The sequence below is a fragment of the Trichosurus vulpecula genome, chromosome 2, assembly GCF_011100635.1.
Source record: "Trichosurus vulpecula isolate mTriVul1 chromosome 2, mTriVul1.pri, whole genome shotgun sequence".
NCBI classification, from domain to species: domain Eukaryota; kingdom Metazoa; phylum Chordata; class Mammalia; order Diprotodontia; family Phalangeridae; genus Trichosurus; species Trichosurus vulpecula.
The window spans coordinates 346,554,098-346,577,419 of NC_050574.1; the positions used below are offsets into that span (position 1 = coordinate 346,554,098).

At 39.0% G+C, this 23,322-nt stretch overlaps 1 protein-coding gene across 1 annotated transcript in view; it reads right to left on the reverse strand.

Annotated features, from left to right (window-relative positions):
* The window catches only part of SIDT1 (SID1 transmembrane family member 1), a 172,469-nt gene that overhangs the window by 33,842 nt on the left and 115,305 nt on the right, over positions 1-23,322 (reverse strand). The window contains exons 11-18 of the mRNA XM_036745918.1: positions 13,279-13,350; positions 11,474-11,622; positions 10,387-10,460; positions 8,238-8,304; positions 6,280-6,353; positions 2,670-2,793; positions 2,337-2,454; positions 1,528-1,664 (exon numbers count right to left, since the gene is read on the reverse strand). Of these exons, the coding sequence (XP_036601813.1) occupies positions 1,528-1,664; positions 2,337-2,454; positions 2,670-2,793; positions 6,280-6,353; positions 8,238-8,304; positions 10,387-10,460; positions 11,474-11,622; positions 13,279-13,350 (815 nt within the window). The remainder of the gene's footprint in view (positions 1-1,527; positions 1,665-2,336; positions 2,455-2,669; positions 2,794-6,279; positions 6,354-8,237; positions 8,305-10,386; positions 10,461-11,473; positions 11,623-13,278; positions 13,351-23,322) is intronic.

Below are 23,322 nucleotides of genomic sequence, written 5' to 3' on the forward strand. Positions count from 1 at the left end.
TTTAAAATCTGTGTGATTCTTGGCTCTCTTTGCCTCCTTTTCCACTCCACTGCAGAAGTAGAAGTGGGTCCTGCAGGTCGGAAGGCCATTTTGTATTTGTCTTTATGTCATGGGTTGCCATGGCCTAAGAATTCACTACCAAGTGACCAGTGAGGAGATTCTGTACTTACTAGGCTGCTCCTTGGAAGACAGAATTAATATGTTGCCAGGTCAGTATTTTAAGCTTTTACAGCATGGTGCAACCTGCTAGAGCTGACTCTTTGCTGGCATAACCTTTAAGAACCTAGGGTCGCCTCTAAGCCAAAAAAGAAGATTCAGACTTTGTGGATGACCAGAATAGTCTAAATGAAAATAAAACTAAGAGGTGACATGACTACTTCCTGGATGATTTTGGGTGAGTCCAAATTACTTAACACAGATTACTTGCAATGACCAGTTTTAGTCTGGGAGGCCAGATGAAGAGACACACCTCCTTCCTCTAAGGAGAGAGGTAAAGCACTACAGAGGGTATTCTGGGAGAAGCTGAGATAATGCTGGGAGGAACAGTTGTTCTTGTCAGTTGATTTTGTGGTAATGACTTTTCTTTCTTTCCCCTTTTTTTAAAACAAGGGTTGGGTTCTATATATTGGGAAATAAATGACTGGTGGTAAAAAACAAAAGGCATCGATAAAACTTTGGAAGAAACCATGGTCATGGAACAGAGGATGGATAATCTCATCCAGTAACCACAGAATCAGGGTCTTACAGATGCAGAGATGGAAGGAACCCAAAGGAAACCTGAACTTTGAGATGTAGGCCACAACACTGACTGTCTGAGTGTTCTTGAGGAAATTCTCTTAACTACTGGGCTTTTCCTTTCGATCTGTAAAATAGATACAATAATCCTGTTCGTCTCATTTGGAGAGGATATGTTAAGGACATAATTAGAATTCTAACATGATAAAGTCACTTCATCCTGTTTGCTTTGGTTTCCTCATCTTTATAATGAGCTGGTGAAGGAAGTGGCAAACTACTCCAGTATCTTTGCCAAGAAACCCCGAAACAGGGTCATGATAAGTGGACACAACTGAGCCTAGGAGACTTATACAGAGTTTAAAAGTAGGGTGATGGTGACTCTTAGGGTGACTTAGGATCATTGAATGGCAAGAAGGCAGTGCAGTAGAAATAACGCTGAATTTAGGCTTAAAAACACAACTCTTCTGCTTCCTGCTGGTGTGACCTTGGTTAAATTGTTTAACTCCTTTGGGTCTAAATTTCTTCATCTGTAAAAAGAGGGAGTTAGGCAAGATGATCTCTAAGGTCCTTTCAACCCTAAATCTATGTTCTGTCTAGTACAACTCTTATTTTACAGATGAGGAATCTGAAGTCCAGAATGATAAATGACTTGGCTGAAGTAATGCATCTTCTGATTAGAGATGGAATTATGATCCTGGTCCAGTTCTCCCAATCTATGTGTAGAGCACCATTTCACTCTTGCCCTAATGTCGTGAGCCCCTTTTTCCAAAAAGGAGATTAAGACAGACATACCACTCCAAGGACAGTCAGACAGATGACCACAGCGAAAGATGCGTAGGCGGAATAGGCGCTGGCATTGATGTCAGGGTGGCGGGTCTGATAGAGCTTCAGCATGCAGAGTCCCGCAATCATGTACATGAACGAGGTGTCTGGGGGAACAAGGTGAGGCAGACAGTATTCATAGAGACTTATCTTCTGACTTCTTTTTTCATTACTCTCCTACCTCTGGGTTGTTCCTCACTTATACCCCCTTGGGCATCACCTGGTATCTTCATGCTATGCTTTGGCTAATCAGAGATTCCTTCTCCCTCATCCCCACTTCTCTCCTCCTCACACACCCTTATATTTCAAATGATACTTCCTTCTCTACTATAACTTACTCTTTTCTCTGCTCCAACAAAAAATTCCCAATTCCTTTAGGTAGCACCTCTCAGCTAAACTAATTCATAATGAAATATGAATAATTGGTCATTTCCACTTAACTCTATCTCTTTCCAGGTATGTTTTCATTTATTTTTGAATTAAAATTTATTTTTTTCAGTCAACAAAAATTAATCCTCTTCCCCCCCTCACTTCATATACTTCAGGCAGTATATGAAAGTGAAATGAATTTCAGTTAATGTGAGGGAGATATTTTTTGGGTTCATGGGTCTTCTATATATATATCTAAATATATATATGTATACATATGCACTGATGGATTAACTTCATTTCATAATTCCAACAACAGGTAACCCATAAAAAAGACGTGCTCTTTTTTATAGTCCTATGCTAGCTTTCCTATAATTCAATTTTATTTAGCTGTTACAAATTCTGATTACCAAATTGGAAGTTGGAGTAATTAGGGCAGACATGGTAGCAAGCACTGAGTACTCCTTCCATCATCAGAGCAATACCCATAGCATAGAAAAGGCCAAAGTGTTTGGGAATCCCATATTCCTAAAAGAAGAGAAAATGTGGTGAATAGAAAAATACTCATAAGCACGGGTATGTCTTTAGACTATTACACCCCTATATTCATGGCATCATGGATCCCATTTTCCCACACTGTAATGGGTCCATAAAACATACTGTTCTTTCTTTAGCCATTCCCTACGCTTGATCCTTTGCTCTCCCCACCCAGCCCAACTCCACTTCGGGCATTGTCCCTTTACCATTGCAAAGATGTCTTTAGCTTCCAACGATCTTCGGTGGAGGATATCTCTACGCAAGACTATCAGGAGGAAAAGGAAGCCCAGAAGTACATGACCAAGGTTACTGAGGATGTTGTTAAAGGCACTGTGGGGAAGAAGAAGTGTTAATACAAATACAAGGAATTCAATGAATGAGTGAATGACTAATTCCAGCCCTCTCTACTGCAGCCTTTTACTAGAATTTGACAATTTCATGGGAACTTAAGAAATCACCAAGTACAAACCTCTCATTTTACAGATGAGGAAACTGAGGACCAGAAAGATGGAGTAACTTGTCCAAGTTCACATCACTATTTAGTAGCAGAACTACTAAACTAAACTGGAACCCAGATCTTTTGACAACCAGTCTAGTACTGCTTCTACTATACTAAAATGGTCTTCATTTTACTTGTAGAAGTCATATTTAGTCAATTACAGCTGACATGGGCAGTCACAATTCCCGGTTCATCACAACAGATATCACAACAATATTTATTAATTCAGTTATTCAGAAAATATTTTAACTAACTTATGCTAAGTTTTGGGGAAGATACAATGTTTAAATAAGACATAGTCCCTTGCTTTCATAGAGCTTATAGTCTGGTGGGGGAATAAAACCAAAACTCAGAAAATTGTAACAGCAATTATTACATAAAAGTGCATTGGATAGGTTCAAAACAACATGCTTTGTGAAGTTGGAGGATGAAATTTGTTACCACTGGGCAGATAATGGAAGGCTTCATGCTGGAGGTGGTGGCATGGAGTTGGGCTTTAAAGTACAGGTAGGAAGTCAGCAGATGAGAGAAGGATGATATTCTGAGCAGAGGGAACATTATGGGCACATGGGAAAGCATAAGGTAGGTTCAGGAGGACAAAGATTAGACTAGTTTGGCTAGATTACAGGGTACAAAGAGAAGCTAAAGTTGTGGAAGGAGGATAGAAATTTTGCTCAATAAAGTAAAAATTTCCAGTTTCATTGGCTCCACGTGATCCTTTTTCAGTCTTGCTTCTTTCTTGATTAACATGGCAACCAAAAGCATTGTGAAAGTCAAGAAGAATCTGCTCACCCTAGTTCCATTACCTCTTTTGTAGTTGCGTTAAGGGGAACACCCAGTGATATCAAGAAAATCCAGGTGAGTCACCCCAGGGATTTAAAGGAATTTCAGACCATAACTTAGATTAAAATTTAGAATAAGAGACCAGGCAGCAAGAGAAAAGAATTTCAAAAAGACAGATTTAATCTAAGCCTGAAGGTTTCCATTGGCTTTTGTTGGCTGGCTGGGCAGACGAGCCCTCTCCTCACTGGGGGTGGTGGCTACAATTCAGTGGATGGCAGCAGAAAGCAATGGAGTGGGAATTAGTGAAGATGCCCAGTAGAGAGCTACAGCAGCAACAGGCAGGTGTATTCCTTGTGTATGTGCCTTCCCAGGAATATTTCTTGGCCATGTGTGTTTCATAGTCATGTTTCCTTCCATGCATATTCCATCCCCCACTGATGGCATGGTAACTTTTGAGAGGGTGCACCCCTGTGTATGTAGAAGAACTTTCTTGTCACTTATATTGCTATGATATTTGATTCAATGTCTTTTGCTGTGGAACTAATGTGTCTTCTTGTTGACTAATAAAAGATACAAAAGGATGGGGCTTGTGATCTGTGGTTGTGAATGGATGCTGACTCATGGAGTATTTTAAACCCGAGGTAGAATGATGGGGGACCCATGTGTTAAGGGGCCATGGCTATTACATTTTGGTGGGGGAGGAGTTCTTATTGACCAGTGGTAATTATCACCATCTATAGTTACAGTTATTATAAAACTATATGACACTTTAACTAGTTTGCAAACCATTTTACATATACTACTTAATAATATGTCCCTCACACTAACCCTGGGAGGTCCATAGGGTTAAGGACTAGATCTGTGAATTTCATTGGTATGAGGAACTCCCAGATGAGGAAATTCCCTCTACCAGTGAACGGGACCACCTTCTCTGCAATTTAGTCTAAAGAAGCTGCCTTTCCATGGGCAGGTGCTATAGGTGTTATTCCCATGAAAGAAACTCAGAGAGTTTATGACTCACCTAGGGTTTTTGTTTTTTCAGTCATGTCAGATTCTTCATGACCCCATTTGGGGTTTTCTTGGTGAAGATAACTGGAATGGTTTGCCATTTCCTTTTCCAGCTCATTTTACAGATAAGGAAACTGAGGCAAACAGGGTTAAATGACTTGCCCAGAGTCACACAGCTAGTAAGTGTCTGAGGCTGGATTTGAACTCATAAAGATGAATCTCCCAGATTCTTGGCCCAGTGCTCTACCCACTGAGCCATGACACAACTAATAATTGTTAGAACTGAGATTTCTATCCTTTGACTGCAAGGCTAGCACTACCCTATCCACTACCCTACACTGACTATTGTGAGACTAATATGAAAAATATCTTTATTATATGCTATGACTAATTTGGGGAGATGACAGGTACTGAGATGTGTGGAGAGGAAGGCAAAGCATTTTCTGTATTATGTGAACTGTCTGAGACAACAGGACATTCCAGCATCCTTAAAGAGATAAAGGTTGAGGGGGATTTTTAGAAGTCAGTTACTAGTCACTCCCCCCCCCCCCAACACATAGTGCAGAAGAAGGAATGGTGAGAAGGCCTAAAACAGTCCTGGAAAGAGAAAGTCAGGCTGAAACTTTTTTTTAAAAGCCTGCCAGAAATGAAGATAATACCTGCATTAGGAGGATGGAGAACAGATATTATTGCAAATAGAAGAAACTCACTATGAGAAGCCTTTTCAGGGGATATTCCTTGCTCATCCAACAAAAGAATGCTTTGAATCTCAGCTGGAATATGCCACTAAAGTAATACACAAGTGGCACAGGACAGCTGATAGAAAGCCTTATGGGCTCTGCTTTTGATCTCGTGTATTCCCCGACAATGCAGAACCTGGAGGTCCTGGTGTTGAAGACGCTGGGTGGAGGTTTTGGTGGAATGGAGATCAAATATGAAACTTTTGTCCTACTTTTCCACAGCAACCAAAATCATTGTTATTCCCCAAAGGCTGGAAGATGGTTTAGGGATAGATTTTGGAGGTCTTCGCAGGCCAGGCAATGAAGTCTGACTGTCATTCAATAGCTAAATAGGATCACAGATCTGGAGCTGAAAGGGACATCTAGACCAGCCCCCTCATTTTACAAGTGAGGAAACTGAGGCCCAAGGAAGTTAAATGACTTGCCCAAAAGCACACAGCTTGTTCTAACAGCACCCAGGTCCTCTAAAGCCAGAGCCAATGATCTTTTTTTCCACTGTACCACATTAATCTGATGTTTTTTAAAATATTACATTATTCTCAGGTTATTATTATCATCTCCTGGACCGACAGTGTTTCAAAAATTTCTAGAGATGAAAGGAACTTTCTGATCCTAGCTTCTAAACTCGATTATTTCAATGCTGGAGCACCCCTCCATCATCCACCATTGCCTCATTTCCACAATTTTCCGCAGCTGTTCTGGGCATTAAGAAAAATATAAGTCACTGAGATTAAATAGAGGGGTGTCCTAAAATGCCACCAGTAACCCAGAGGAAACCATGTTTACCTAAGGACCCCCAAGGGGTGGGCGCAGAGAAAGTTGTAGTAGCAGATGTCCTGATTGCCAGTCACATTCACAACCTATAAGGTGAGGAAACAGAAAATGAAGTTCAATTGTGCTCAGTCCCTCAAGTCGAGTCCGGAACCACGCAGGGCTGGTGGAGCTTACAAAGGCTGAAGGTGAATGATTTACAGTTGTGCCAGCTCCCAGGAGCAGCAGGGGATGCATCATTATGCTGTACAGTTTTATAGGGCAGAGGCAAATTTCTCATTGTATTTTGCAGTCTTGTATTGAAGGGAAATATTATTTATCTGTTTTCGCTCTTATCCTACCTCCTTAAGATGGAATTCGTGACTAGCAGCAATTTTCCCTCTGCTATTGTGTACCATTAATGTCATTGCTTTATAATAAAAATATCCTATAAAAACTGAGATTGGCAACAGGCTTTTAAGTCTAATATGTGATGTCCTGCTTTCCTCTTCTGCTCTGTTCTTCCCTTTATGCTCCGAGCTGAAATAAAAACCACTATGTTGGTAAATGCAGCATCACCAGACTTAGATCCGGAGTGGCCCTCGAAGGCCATCTAGTCCAACTCTATCCTTTACAGAATGAGTCCGCTGAGGCTGACAGTTTGTGACTTGCCCAAAGATAAATAAGGAGTAAGAAGAAGAGCCAGGATTCAAATTCGGGTCTCCTTCCTCCAAATCCAATGCTCTTTCCACTGCATTCTGCATATATTCAATAACCTGTCTCAATTCATGATCATCTCTGTGAACAACCACCTACTTGTACAAAGCGTTTGGCCAAGTGTGATCCCCCCACTTCTGCACTACGTATGAAAAGGGCCCTGACTTTATCTAGGAGTTTACATTGGTTTGATAGGTAACCAAATCAATGGGGAAGGGAGGATGGAGGGAAGGAAGGAGGGGGGGAGGGAGGAAAGGAAAGAAGGGAAAGAGAGAGGGAGAAAAGGAAGGAAGGAAGGGAAAGAAGGGAAGAGGAAGGAAGGAAAAAAGGAGGCAGAAAGGAAGGAAGGAAGGAATGTAGGAAGGAAGAAGGGGCAGAGGGAGGGAGGGAGGCAAGAAGAGAAGGAGGGAAATGAGAATTTATTAAACACCTGCACTGTGTCCTGCACTGTGCTGAGCACTTTACAAAAATGATTTCATTTGTTCTTCGCAATGATCCTGTGTGAAAGGTGCTATTAACTCCATTTTATTGTTGAAGAAACTGAGATAGACAGAGGTTAAGTGACTTGTCCAAGGTCTCATAGCTAGTATGTGTCTGACTCTAGACTTTAACTCAGGTCTTCCTGACTCCAGGCTCTATCTACTGTACTATCCAATGAGGAAAACAAAGGGAGAAAACTTTCTCCAATGAGAAAATAAGCATTGCACTTTGGCTGAGCACACAGTGGAATGTCATATCTTCCAAGCTCCTGACAAACCTGCTTATTGCCAGTTCTCATCACCAGACAGCGGTTTTTCCATTTTCTATCCAGAAATTGAGTCAGGGAAGAACAATCTCTTAAATGGTATATTTAAATTCCAGGGAAGACTGCTGAAGTTTCCTCTAGTCAGAAACAAAGAAAGAAAGAAAGGAAGGAAGGAAGGAAGGAAGGAAGGAAGGAAGAAAGAAAGAAAGAAAGAAAGAAAGAAAGAAAGAAAGAAAGAAAAAGAAAGAAAGAAAAACCTAACTAGAGTCATCAGGGGGGCTGATATCTGGAATTTGTCATGTTAGTATACTAGTATGATACTAGTGTCATTGAACTGGACCATTTGTATCCACTTTATGGGGGGCCATGGACAACAGTCACACAAGATGAGTGAGCATACGTGGGTGATATGATCTATATTTGCTGGAGAGAACACCCCCACTGCTAAGTTCACAGATCCATTTGTCCATCTCCACATGTAATGGCAAACTGAGAGGCAGTCTAGCCTCTGCTCACTGGTGGGCCAACTTACCGTCTGGTAGGTGATAACCAGCTGGATCACAGGAAGAGCATAAAACACAGCAATAGTCGTGATGTTCCTATGAGAAGAGAAGGAATAGGAAACCATTTAACTCCATGAGGACAAAAGAGCAATTATCAGAACTATGCAACATTTGTAACACAATAGAGATTCGCAATTTCTTTTAAGATCTACTTCTTCTGTTCCATAATATAAGGTAATGCTCATTTCATTTGCCGCTTGTTAAATTCAGAATAAAAAGAAAATAAAATGGGAAAAATTTCAAATTAAAACATAAAAGAGACCTGAGATGTTCAGTCATCATTAGCTACCCTACTCTGACAGCCAAATCTCCAAAAGCATTTTAGGAGCTGTTTAGCCTCTGGTTTACCTGGCCTCTTTTCCCCCTCATCTTGGCCACTTCTGGAACATTCTATTAATCAACACTTTCACTGAAAGAGAAGTTGGAAGAGTACAAAAGAAATTCAACTTGGCCACTTATTGGCAGCCCTGACAAAACACTTGCATAAGGAAGAAAGTGATTAAACTATCAGCTCAAGGGAGATTTTTGGGTTGCCTAGGGACTTCATTTATTCATTCTAGCTCCAGCCCTCATTATCAAAGTTTTCCAATTTTTTAAATATGCAATTTCCCTCAGACTCCTTACTGTTCCACAGAAGTGATACCAGTCACAAGACCAACTTAAACTAACTTCATGATGAAATATGGAAAACAGCCTCCAGGTTGTAGAATACTTGGGTTGAATCCTATCTTTGCTAATGCCTCCCTTTGTGACCTTGGGGAAGCTTAAACCTCTCCCACCTATGTTCTCAAGGTTGTAAAATGAGGTTAACAACATCAATTTTTCCCCTATTTCATTCCTGTTTTGAGGGACAATGTTAGAAATGTTTTGGGTTCTTTGGAAGTTATGAACTAACTATAGGAACATCCTTAGGGTATGTGCAACTGGGGCAAATTGCATTATAGGAGGCTTGTGGCCCCCTGTTTAACATTTTTGTATGAGGGAAATATGGTTAAAATGAACATTAAGGGCATCCTTGAAGAGGAATTTTTGCAGTCGAGGGTGGGGGGAGCAGTGGGTCCCAGAGGAGGGGCATTATATGTGTGAAAGTTACAGGACAGCCTATCTCAGTGCCTTGGAGATACAATGACTGCCAGCTGAACATCTTAGGGCTTTTTATTTTCTATTTAAAATTTTTCCCATTTTCTTTTCTTTTTATTCTGAACTTAACAAGTGGGCAAATGAAATGAGCATTTCCTTATATATTATACAACAGAATAGATTTTACATGAAATTGAGAATCTCTGTTATGTACAGTTTACTTTTAAGAGTATAATAAATTTAACATGTAACTTTCAAAACTGTCCTGCTTGTCCATGATTCCTTATAGCCTTCCTTCTGTTCTTTTTCTCATTTTGAGAGAGGAGAATTCTATCCCTACCATCTTTTCTTTTCCACCTCCCTTTATGTCTCCTTTACCCCAAGTAGCGACACCATTCCTTCTTTTCAATCTTGTGCAGCTCCCGCCACCTTGTCTCCAAATTAGGGAACCCTTCCCCTTTCGAAGCAAAAAGCTAAGCATGACGGTCTCCAATTTGCCATATTTCAGGATCAATGGATCATAAATCTAGAGCTAGGAAGAGCCTCGGAGGTCATCTACCCTGACATTTTACAGATATGAAAACTGAGGCACAGAAATAAAGTTACTTTCTCAGGTAGCAAATTTCTGGGCTGGGATTTGAATTCAGATCCTTGATTCCATTTTCAGGGGGAAAGTTCACCACTTTTTCCAGGACACCATGGGGATGGTGTTGACTATAAATTATTTCATCAAGGTGTGTTATTGTTGCTGTATACTGTGGTCTGGGAGAAGGCTCTGAGGTTAGGAGTTTGTGCACTAACTTGACTGACGGGGTATTATTACCACTGTTAGTCTTACTCTGCATTTCTGTAGATATTTTCTTCCCAGGAGAGCACCTTCTGAAAATACCACTAATGTCTCCTAAAGAATGATCCCTCTCTTACACGAAAGTGGCTATTTCAAAGAAGCCAATGAGCTCTTCCTCAAACTCCAATTACAGTGATTTTCCTAGCTGTGAATTTGTATTGCCCATGACTTTACAACCACCTTTCGCTTACCAAAAATAAATCTTATATTTTTTGCTGACAATTCTTCGGTCCTTCCTAGACAGGTCTGACAGGTAGAGGAACATCTGTGTGGAGAGGGAATAAGTCATCACAAAGGAAGCTTTTGTATGTTAATCAGGGTTAGGTCTGTAGGTAAGCTATATGAAGGGAACAAAAGTCACTGATACTGAGGTTCTCATCTTACCATTAACTGAAAAACATCACATATACAACAATCTGGATTTCACATGAGAAGATCATTGTTTTTCTTCAAATAGGGAGGAAATATATAACTGCCCTTAATCACTACTCTAAAAGGGAGAAAGGAGAATTGTATATATTTCAGTGTAATTTTACTCTAGGGGCTAAAGGTTTGATAATAGCTTTCCCTTTCATTCCATTTCTCAAGTTTTTAAGAACACTTTCTTAATTAATAAAACAAACAAATAAAAATGGGACTTTTTTCTGGCTATTGGGGTTAGATTGAGATGAAATATCTATTAAAGCATCTGGGATGTTTTATTAAATCATTAGACTAACAAAGGAACTGAAATAAAATAAAAATTTGAAAATTATTAGAATTAACTTTTCAGCTTTTTGAGAATCACAATAGGGCAAAAGCCATGTCTTGTTCAATTTTTTTTATTTCCCATAGAACCTAGCACAGTACATGACACAGTAGGTGCTAAATAAATGTTTACTAAATTAATGAATGAATGAAAAAAAGAGATTTTTCCCTTGGAACTACATTTTCCTTATAGTACTTGATAATCTGGTTGTCTGTACTCTTTGGTCATGTAATCCTTCTATTGCTGTAGGACCCTTTCTACACTCACTGGCACAAATACTTTCTTTTAGGATACTGATTGTGGTCCCCTATCTTTATTCTCTTTTCTTAAAGTTCTTCCTATTGTCATTTTTTCTAACTTCCAGAAAGACATGCTTATTAACAGGGATATTTACTTAAGTCCGCAGTTCTTTTTTCTCCAAGCAATCTTGGAAACTGTAGGAGACATTTGACTTCTTTTCATGGAGAAAAAAATGTGTTATCTCTGAAGTTCTAAGTTCATTTCAAGTGAGCAAGGCCAGGCAGGCATACCTTGGTCCGGATGACATTTTTATCACTTTCAATATCTGGCATAGTGTCAAAATCACTCTCCTCTTCCACTGAGCTATCTGTGTCTGACTGGTATCGGGCCCCACCATCTGATGAAGACATCTGCCTGCCACCACTGGAGGCTGACTCATCTGGAAGCAAAGAAAATGATACTAAAGCAAGAAACTCCCAGAAGTCCCCAAACTAAGCAGATTATATGAACACAGAACTAACTCCTTTCAAAAGGTCCAAATTTGACTTTCTATAAATGTCACACGGCTTATAAGCTGATTATATATCCTCAAGACACATTCTCTCCCCCACATTCCTTCTCATGGGAACTTTGCTTAATATTTTTACCTTCTGCCTATTTTAATAGGCGTTTTAATCATCTAGGCCCAGAACTGAGTGTAAATAGCTATCACATTAATCCTTTTAAAACAACAGATATTCTTTTGGGGTAGAAAAATTAAAAATGCTCATAGTATGTACTTCAAATTTTCTACTACACATTTCACATAAATAGTGTAAAGTTTTTATGCACGCAGCTGTGACTCTACCATGTATGTGTGTAAGCACACGCAAATCTATCTGCATAGAGTATTTGCACACAGTAAAAGCCACACATGCCATACCTACATTTATATAATAAAAACAACATTCTCAGGAAGAAGATACCTCCTGTTCCCATGAATGTGTCCTGTAGCAGATGGGAATTTGTTTAGCTTGTTGAGGTCTGGCTACCTCTTCTGTTCAGATGGTTTTTTTAAAATCCTGTTTCTGCAGCATCAGAAATAAGCAGTCTGGTGTCGAGCTCACATGCCTCTAATTGTTGCAGGGAAATATAACTCTGTCATGGGATTTTATCTCTTATTATACAGACATTTTAAGGAACATTTCCCATGTGTATAGAGGCTTCCTTAGGGGGTAGTTTAATTGTACCAAAAAACCCACTGACAAACCAACAATAACCATGTTTCTTCTAACTCCAACAAGAAAAGTATTCATTGTGTTGCTTGTTGTTATTCAGTTGTGTCCAAATTTTCATGACCCCATGGACCATACTGTCCCTGAGGTTTTCTTGGCAAGGATACTGGAATATTTTGCCATTTCCTTCTCTAGTGGGTTAAGGCAAACAGAGGTTAAGTGACTTGCCCAGGATCATACAGCTAGTAAGTGACTGAGGCCAGATTTGAATTCAGGTCTTCCTGACCCTAGGCCCGGTGCTCTATCCACCATACCACCCACCTGCCCAAAAGCTATGTTAGTACCCATGAAACAATCACTGCAGCAGCTATGTGGATTATCACATGATTGATTTGTTCATAGTGATTGGGGTCAATCACGAAGATAACCAAAAACAATGAACTGATTCTGGCCACAGCCCAGTATGCCTATAGTAATATATAGCCTATTCTTCTAATATGCCCTTATTCTTCTGAAGTGTGAATAAGCAAATTTTTCCATCAGGAATTTAGGACCAGACATACATCACCTAAGACATAGGTTGAATTAGGGAAAGCCCCGACTGGATACTAGAGTAGAAGACAAAGCAATCTATGAAATCCTACTAATATCTTAGAACACATAACATCAAGAAGTGGAATTAGAGAGTATTAGAACTATGAGGGATCAAAAAGATTGTCTAGTCCAATCCTTTGTTTTACAGATGAGGAAACTGAGTCCCAGACTGGATAAGTCACTTGTCCAGTAATCCAAGGTCACACAGTTAGTCAATGGTAGAAAGTGCCTCTTCATCCCATGGGGCCCCAGGAAACACTTCCAATAGAGGACTCAGTGTGATGTACCTATTGCCCCATAGCTGCTCCCTTCAGGTGTGCTGGTGGCAATGGGGTGGGAATCAGTTACATTCCTAGATCCTGTAAAGGAAGCAAAGACGCAAAGAGTTTACTTCTGGTTGACTAAAAGGCATATCAAAAAGCTCAGCTCATCAAACCAGAAGCTTTTTAATTTAGTTTTTTTTGTTATACTCCTAACTCCACTATTTCTCTCCTCCCTCTCCTTTTCTACATCCTGTGCCAGACCTCTAGAGGCCAACAAAAGGGTCCAGTGATCCTCTAAGAACAGGACTTTCAGATAAGAAGGGCACTCATTTACATGGCGCTGTCTTCACAACAATCCCACGAAGAGGTACTGCAAGTATAATTATCCTTGCTTTATAGAGGAGGAAACTAAGACTTTAAGCAATTAAGTGATTTGCCCAAGATCACACTAATGAGCGGTAGAGCCAAACTCTAGACTGCTGACTCAAGGGTCACTGCTCTCTCTACAACACTATATTCCTTTAGAGTGGAATCCTACAGGGAGACCTGGCCATGGGCACTTGGTTTCAGGAGTGATTCTAATGGTCCATTTGTTTACTCTGCTTATTTTCAAAAGCTTGAGAGACTGAAGCAAGTAGGTGATAGATTTTCTTGTGAAAGACACAAAATTCAGGAAAACTTAATCCAAACAGATACACACACACACACACACACACACACATACACGCATACACACACACAGAGTCTAAGCTATATTGAAGAACTGATGTGTCTGTATATGTGTTTATAGATATATCAGTTATTGAATATATATATATATACACATATACACATGTACATATGCATCTCTATCTATCTATATCAGTTCTTCAATGTAGTTTAAGTAGATTTCAACGTTCTTGGTACTTCATTTGTCAGCTCCTTTCTCTTGCTGAAGTTCACAATCTATGCTTTGAATTCTGTTTGGCATCTGTCTATAGAACAATCAAATGTTCTGGCAAATAATCAGGGTATCCCATATATCACATATGGCTTGGCATGTTTCAAAAAATTAGAAGAGCATATAAAACACAAAACACTAAAATGACCACATTAACCCAAAAGGATGACAACCCTCAATTTGGTAAGGATCACCCTACACAAATGTCTCATACAAAATATATTTATTACATACCTGAAATACATTTATAATGGGATTTTTTTTACAAATGATTAGCCTTGTTAGTTTCTCTTGTTCTGTCATTCTTATCTTTCAATTTTCAAACTTGCACCCCTTGCATTTCCAGCTGTCATCCTCTTTACCATTCCTGACTTCTTCACTTTTACTGTCTTCACTATTTATTTCTCAGCTTCCTTGAACTCACAGAAATTATCTTTAGTTCTAACCAAGGAACTTAAAATATAGTAGTTCTTAAACTCTTAAACTCCATCTATATCTGCCTTAATCCAAGGACAAAACAATGGCGTATTAGGCTGCCCTAGTGATGGCATGTATCTAAGTGAATTTAAAGTTATATCACAACTTCTTAAGTTTCCTGGCAATTCGTACTTGGCCCCTTTGATAAAATAAAAAAAGTCAAATTGGGAGGGGAAGACCCTCAGGTTTCCTGCCCAAAAGAGAAACCATTACAATTTAGTACTTACATTCACTCTGTGCTAGGAGGGCAGGGACCTGTTATCCAGTCCATTTCCATGTTATTTAGTACAATCTCCCTACCAATATGGAAATCTTTTCTACAAAATCTCTAAAAGATGGTTATCCAACTTCTTGAACACTTCTAGTGACAGGGAACTCACTACTGTGTGAATTTTGTGAAGCAGTCATTCTACTTTGATTGGTTCTAATTATTACAGTTTTTTCTTTATTGCCACAAAATAAGCATTCTTATAAATTCTGCCCACTGGTCCTGGTTGCCTAAATTTCTGTATAATTGTAGAATCATAGAGCTGGAAGGTAATTTAATCCATTCCCCTCACTTTGCAGAAGTCTATAGCAGCCCAATGACCATTCATTTAACAAACATTTATTGAGTGACTACTAAGTGGGAGACACTTTACTAGGCATTGTTGGGGATAAAAGAATGACAAGACTTGGCTCATGTCCTCAAAAGACTATACGGATGGGGGCAGGGAGGAGTTAGGAAGCAGTAAATACAGTTCCCTTTTATTTGACTACTTTTCATCTCAACATTCTGGCCTTTGAAGTGTATCATTGCTAACCATAATGGCAACAACACTGCTCCTCCTTTCCCCCAAAAAAACAATTTGCCCTAAATTCCTTGAGATCCTCTATTACTATTCTAGTGGGCTCTCACAGATTTCTTAAAAGAAAGTAGCAAAGAGCAATCATACTTTTTATTGAGCTTATATGACCCTCTGCCAATATTACTTTGCAGGATTTATGAATTTCTTTAGCAAACTCCATTATAAAGAATCCTCCAGAGGATTCACTAATTAAGGGATCATTATATATGATTTATACAATTTTACTAGATGGTACAAATTCTTCTACGTATTTTATGGCCAACAAGATGAGACTGGTCAAAAGAATAACTATTTTCAAATTATGGCCACAGGTACAGAAAAATTGAAGTACAGTGTTATTCAGTTTCTATGGAAACTTAAATTCTATAGCTAGTTTAGGTAACTTGGCTTGCTAGTCATCCCATAAGTTTAGAATTTGGTTGCTCAGTATTTAGGAGTGGCAACTTCCTATAAAGAAAATTCTATCTCCACTCTCCTATAAAGGTTGCTCTGTCAATTGAAGCCAAAAGCTCTTAATTACAAGTAAATCAACTAATTCAATTCAGTAAAGGCCTCCTCAAAGAGCAGGGAGTTGATCTTGGGTTTTCCAGGGATAGGCCAGTGGAGCAAAAGCTCTGAGAGGTTCTATGGTGCTGGACTATGTTCACTGTTTGAGGAGCAACCCATTAAGTTATCTCATTAAGTATCCTAGGTAATGAATTCTTTCATCATGGCAAGCCATGAAACAAAAAATGCCAAATGGCCCTCAGTCCTGCAGAAAAGGCAGATAAGGGTGCTTAGAATTATATAGTTTTTAGACTGTTGATACTCTAAAGTGTAAGACCCCATCCAAAACCAAAAAATGGTCATTTGGTTGGAGGCACTAAACCATATCAATCTAAGCATTCTCACTATAAGTGAAACTATAAGACAGAAAATTTTCAGCTAAGTTAAAAGATGGTTCATAGATTCTCTCTGGAGAAAATAAATAAAGGAATTGGCAGGCTTAGTTTCACTGTGTACTTAAAGTCTTCAAGCAACATTTCAGAGGATACTTGGTTATTCCTTGCCAACCAGAGAAACATAGTGGCCAAAGGCAATACTGGTTTAGAACATAAACTCACTTGAAAAATATAACTGGGGAAGGTCAGATTACCTCACAAAACAGCAAAAAACAATAAAGGGAAAGATAAGTCTATAGAAATTTTGTTGTAAGATACAACTAAGTCAGATTATCCTTAAAACATTTACAAATGAAAGCAAAAGGAGAACAACAAACATGAAAAAATAGAACAGATACATCAGCATGTATTTATATAAATACTTTCATCAAATGACTTTCAGATCTATACATTTAGCTCTACCTCCACAATGCTTGCTGTACATCTCCTTCATTTCCTTCATTGACCCTTCAGACTCAGCTATGCACTGGGCCAGGTGCTGGGTATACAAAGACAAACAACTATCCCTGACCTGAAGAAGCTTACATTCTTCTGGGGAGGGAGGTGGGGAAAGAGGCATATAACATACACATAAGTAAGTAAAGACAGGAAATTTGAGGAAGATGAGAAAAGCAACAGGTGGGGGATGGGGGGTTCAGGAAAGTCTTCCTAGAGGAGATGGCATCTGAACTGAGCCTTGAAGAAAGCTGTAGATTCTAAGCAGAGGGTGGGGGGTGGGTAAGAGAGGAGTGTCCTCCCAGGAATGCAAATGAGATGTAGAGTGTTGTGTTTGGGGGAAACTAATGGAGAATGAATAAAGACTAGCAATATGAATAAAGTCTGGAAAGGTAGGTAGGAGCCAGATTGTGGAAAGCTTTAGATGCTAGACTAAGGATTTTGTATTTTATTCAGAAAACAATAGGGGTTTTGGAAGGGTGGTGATATGGATAGATCAGTGTCTATCCTAGGCTCTCTTCTATTCTTTCTCCAGCCCCGCCCCCCCCCCCCCCCCCCCCCCCGTCTCTCTCTCTCTCTCTCTCTCTCTCTCTTTCATATAAGCTCTCTCTTTCTCTCTCTCTCTCCCTCTCTCCTCACCACCAGATCACATGTATTTAATTATCTCTATGCTGATGACTGCCAGATTAATATCTGCAGTCTTAGTCTCTTTCCTAAGCTCCAGTACCATTTTGTCAATTACCTCTTGGACAGCATGGACATCTTAAATTCACCGTGTCCAAAACAGAACTTTTCTTCCAAACTTTCCTATTTTTATGATTCTTCTGGTCATCCAAGTTCAGAATCTTGGCGTCATCTTCAATGCCTCAATCTTACTCATTTCACATATTCAATCAAGTGCCAAATATTGCTCTTTCTACTTCCACAACACCTATTGCATCCGTCCTTTTCTTTCTATTCACATAGCAGACACACTTCACGCTCTGATACTGCAGCCCTTTTCCTCATTCACACAAAGATATATAAGGAACTAATCAGTATTTATAATAGTAAATGCCATTTACCAATTGATAAATAGTCAAGGGCATTTTTTTCTAAGAAAGAAATCCAAACTATGAAGAGGTATATGAAAAATACTTTTAAATTATTAATAATTAGAGAAATGCAAATTAAAGCAACTCACAGTCATCAAATTCCAAAAGTTGGCAAAAAAGGAAAATGACAAATGTCAAAGGTGCTATGGGAAAACAAGTACATTAATGCACTGTTGGCGAAGCTATGAATTGGTCCAGCAATTCTGGAAAGAAATTTGGAACTGTGCTTCAAAAGTTACTCAACTATGAATATCCTTTGACCTAGAAATACTACTATATTAGGCCTATTCCCCAAAGAGATAAAAGAAAGGAGAAATGACTCATATGTACCAAAAACATGCAGTATCTTTTTGTAGTGTCAACGAACTAGAAATTGAGAGGGGTACCCATCAATTGGGGAATGGCTGACCAAATTATGGCATATAAATGTACTAGAATAGTATTGTATTATGGAAATGATGCAAGGGGGGTGGGTTTTTATCAGAGAAACCTAAGAAGTCATATGAACTGATGCAGAACAAAGTGAACAAAACCGGGAAAACAATTCATATACTGATTTTGTGAACAAAAACAGTTTTGAAAGACTTGGAAACTCTGATCAATGTAATAACTAGCCACAATTCCAGAGGATTGGTGAGGAAGCCTATCCACATCCTGACAGAGAGGTGATGGACTCAGTGTAGAACAAGATCTTTTTCAGATTTAGGCAATGTGGGAAATTGTTTTGCTTGATAATGCATATATGGTACAAGGGGTTTATTTTTCTTCTTTTTTATCCCCCACCCTCATTGAGGAGGGTAGAATTCATAGAGAGAGAAAAGAGGTTTTTGTAAATTTGTATATGATTTTAAAAAAGAAATAAAAGTTATTCAAAAATAAAACATATCAATAAAAATTTAAATAAAAAAATAAAGTTCTTCAAAACCTGACTCTGGCTTACCTCTCTAGACCTATTACACATCATTCCCTTTATTACATACTTGCAATCCAGTCATAATTGTTTTCCTACTATTTCTTACGCGTGACACCCCATCTTCTCTCTCCAGGCCTTTGAATTGGCTGACTCCCATGTTTGGAATATGCTCTCTCCTCATTTTCTCCTCATAAAAAAAATCCCTAGTTTCCTTCAAGGCTTAGTTCAAGTGTCATCTTCTACATGAAGTCTCTCCAGATCCCCTCAGTTGCTACTGCTTTTCCCTCAAAATTATCTTGTACCTATTTTCCATATTCTTTCTCTTCCCTCTCCCTCTCCCTCTCTGTCTTTCCACATATATATGTATATATATATATACACATATGTATATATACATATGTATACATATTATATATATGTATATATATATTTCCTCTAGATTAATTGTAAATTACTTGAGTAAAGGTATTGTTTTACTTTTTTTTTAACCCCAGCACCTAGCACAGTGCTTGGCACACATAGCTACTTAATAAATGCTTACTGATTGATGAGAAATATTTATTTGGTAGCTGCATAGAAGATGGATGGAGATGGAAGAAGCATGTATGGAGAATGGATTGGAAGTAGAAGAAAGTAAAAGCAGGAAGCCCAATTTGGATGCTATTAAGGCAAGAGATAGTAAAGTCTTGAACTACAATAAAGATGAGTAGAGTGAAGTGGACAGAGATGTTGTGGGTAAGCTATACCACTTGTACAAGCTGGTAGTCACCAATACAATCCTTCCACTAAGAGGGATGACCACTTATCATCTGTCCTGAAGCTGAACCCCACTATACACATTGGCTCCCCCAATTAGAGCATGAGTTCTAATTCTAAGAGTATGGATTGTCTTGATTTTCTCTCTTAATTCCCCAGTGTTTAGCGCTGTTCTTGGCAGATATTAAGATCTGGATAAAAGTGGTTCCACCTCACTCATCACTCATTCATTCTTCTAATTTGGTATTGATTTTGATTTTTTCCCCTAACAAACCAATGGTCTGATTTTATATACATATATGTATACATATACATATACATATATGTATATATATATATCAGATTAGCTGATTAAGGAGTGATACCCATATCACTATCCTGTATTTTCCTGTCTATTAGGATTTAGTCAGTTTCATGTTTTGTAATGTTATTTGGTGCTAGTCATGTTCAGTACCTCCTCTTTCTAGGGGCTTTGGTGTTGTCTACAAGCTTTAAGTCTCTTTTGTTTCTTAACCTTGAGTCATGTTTTCTAACAAATATTTTGTTCCCTATGCCCATATTTCCATGAAAGTTGTGGAGTATTAATTTATTTGTTGATTTATTAGAGGGTTTCAGTTGTACATGTTCTCTCATTCCCTGTAACAAACGTTTGTACATATGCTGCAGTAAACTGCAGGTTAGCCTTTTTATAAAATGCTCAGTATAAGCACTGCAGTTATAAGGTGATCAACTGTCCCATGAAATGTTTCTTGTTGCCTTTGGAGGAATGCTAAAACCAAATCTGCCAACTCTTTTATTTGCTTCTCCGAGGGGAACTGTAAGCCTTCCTCCACTTTTCATATAACTGCCTTACTTTATAAGGCTTCATTCATAGCAAGAATGTCAATATTTATGTGATTCAGGTCCTCCAGTGGAATTCTTACTTGTTGATCATTGTAGAAGGATCTCACATTTGGGGTGCCAACAGTTAAGTAAGTATCTATAGGGAATTTAAAAACTCCCTGGCTCTTCCTATCTTCTGCCTCTTTTCCAACCCTCTAGCAAAATCTCTACAGAAGCACAAGTGGACTCACAGAAATGATGACCATTTTGTGGTTCTCTTTGTCCCACAGCTTGTCAAGTTGGTGACCAGCCCATTGGTAATGAGTTCCTCCAACTTGAGGTAGGTTAGACTTTAGAAAGCAGATATAGGTTATTGTTGGGACCATACTTAGACTCTTTTCATCATGAAAGAACATGTTAGACATCTACTGGCTTTGCCGTGGTAGAACCATTAAGTTGTGTGGAACCAAACTAAGGAGAAAACAGAGCATTAGTTGGACCAGGAAAGGAGGATTTTTGGATTTTACTGTCAATTCACCTTGTAACCTTGGCAACTATTATAGTCCAAGTATCTGGGAAATTTTTTTTTTGGAATTGGCAATAAAGTTAAGTCATTAATCCATGTTTAGTTCAAATGTTTCAGCTAGGAAAGGGATGCCAATCAGAAATTCATTTGGAATGTTGCTCTCTCTCTCTCTCTCTCTGTCTCTCTTCTGCCAAACCATTTCTTCCTGGTTGTGGGAAGCTGTTTTTTGTTTTGTTTTACATTAACCAGAAAAACTAGTAAAGCTTCTCAGACTGGTTCATAACTCACTGATTGCTAACTTAAACAGTAAATTGGGGAAAAGAGTTGGGAAGTTAGGAAGAAGCCTAAAAGAATAAAGCTGAAAAGACAGTGGCAAGCTAAATTAGTCTTCTTTTTGTGTTTCCATGGGAGTCTATAAATTCTGCAGAGAGAGATATATTTGAGGTGAATGCCAGCCAGCAAATAGCTGGCAAATGTGTTATGCTGTCTCCAAAAGCAAGTTTGGCTCCAGAAGCAAATCCCTTGGAATGGGGTTGATTTAGTTATATTTTACACTATATGGGCTCATGTGGGATAACTATTCTTTTGGAGGAGATATTGGCATGTTCCGAGCCTCAGTTTCCCCAAATATAAAATAGGGGCTTGGACTAGATCATCTCTAAGGCCCCTTTCATTTCTGACATTGTATGATTCACCATGACTAATTAGTAACCAAAAATATTGCACCTCTATTTGTTGGCTGATGGCTGATGGAGGAGGCAGCTTGAAAAGGGCCTCAAGAAGCCATCTACTTCATCCTCCTATTTGTAGGCAGGCCAACAACTAAATCACTTTAGAGAGATGAGACTTCATCTTGGTTAGTGAAGCCATGCAACTTTCCTCAGTTTCTGTATATGTTACACAGTTCTTCTAAGTCAGGAGTGATCTTCCTTGTCTCTAGCCTAAATTCTTCCTGTTCAGTGTTCACCTGTTTCTGTATTTCAGACCCCAGGGAGATGGGGACCAGTGGATCACTGTATCTTACCACTGGAACACAGGGGATTTTTCAAATTCAACGAACATTTATCAAGCACATACTGAGTGAAAAGCCCCAAGGTAGGGCTGAGGCATTGTGATTGGATCCAGATGATTTATGGAGGAAACAGGTCTTAAATTTTACTATTTTCTTTTCTCTCTACTGAAGAGATGTGAAATCAACCTTAAAAGTTCAAAATAGGGGAGGAAAGGCTTGGCTATATAGCAGTCTGAAAAAGATCTGCTGGTTTTGGAGAATCGCAAACTCAGTTCTAATCAATAGTGTAATATGGCATCCAACAAAAGGTAGTTCAGTCTTGGGCATCATCAAGAGAGGCATGATGTCTATAAGAGAGGTGATAGTCTCCTGTACTCTGTCCTGTTCAAATCAACAAGCATTTTTTATGTGCCAGGCATATCTGGAGTATTTGCTCAGTTCTGCATATAACATTTTACTAGTGACATTGATAAGCGGAAGAGCAACCAGGAGGGTAAAAGTCCTCAGTCATGTCACAGAAAGGAGAGGTTGAAGGAACTGGGAGTGTTTTGCTTAAAAGAAGACAAGACAAAGGGAATATGATTGCTCCCCTTGTGTACTGAAAAGCTGTTTGCGGAAGAGGACTTGGTCTTGTTCTGCCTGGTCCCTACAGGAAATAATACAGGAGAATTCTAATAGGCAGTTTAAAGGTGGAGCTGCCTGGAAATAGATTTCATCTTGATGTGAAGGTGAATCTTAATTATTAGAGTTATTAATTATCTACTTTCAAAGTAGAAGGGTTCTCTTTGTGCTGACAATACTGTTACTGACATGGTGGTCCCTAAACCCCACAAAACTTAGTTCAAGAAGTGTGGCAGCTAGGTGGTAGAGGGGATAGTTAGGAGGACCCGAGTTCAAATCCAGCCTCAGACATGTACTAGCTGTGTGACCCTGGGCAAGTCACTTCATCCTGATTGTCTTAAAAAAAAAAAGGCGGGCCAAGCAGCAGCCTCACAGAATGACTCAGTATGAGATGGGTAAATACTTCCTGTGTGGTCAGGGGGAAAGTCCCTGTACCTGGAAACAGTAATCAAACAAAGCCAATATTCCAAATAAAGATCAAGGCTACCAAGAAGAATGTGCTGAGCCCAGTTGCAGGTGTAAGAGGATGCTGACCAATAAGAGATGTAAGCATTTTGTACTGGGAGGAGACAAGAAGAGAAAGGGCCAAGGGGCCAGCTTTATTTTGTTTTTATAATAAAACCAATGAAAAGGTTGAAGCTATAATAATAGAGGACTTGGGACTCACAAAAAGACTTACTTTG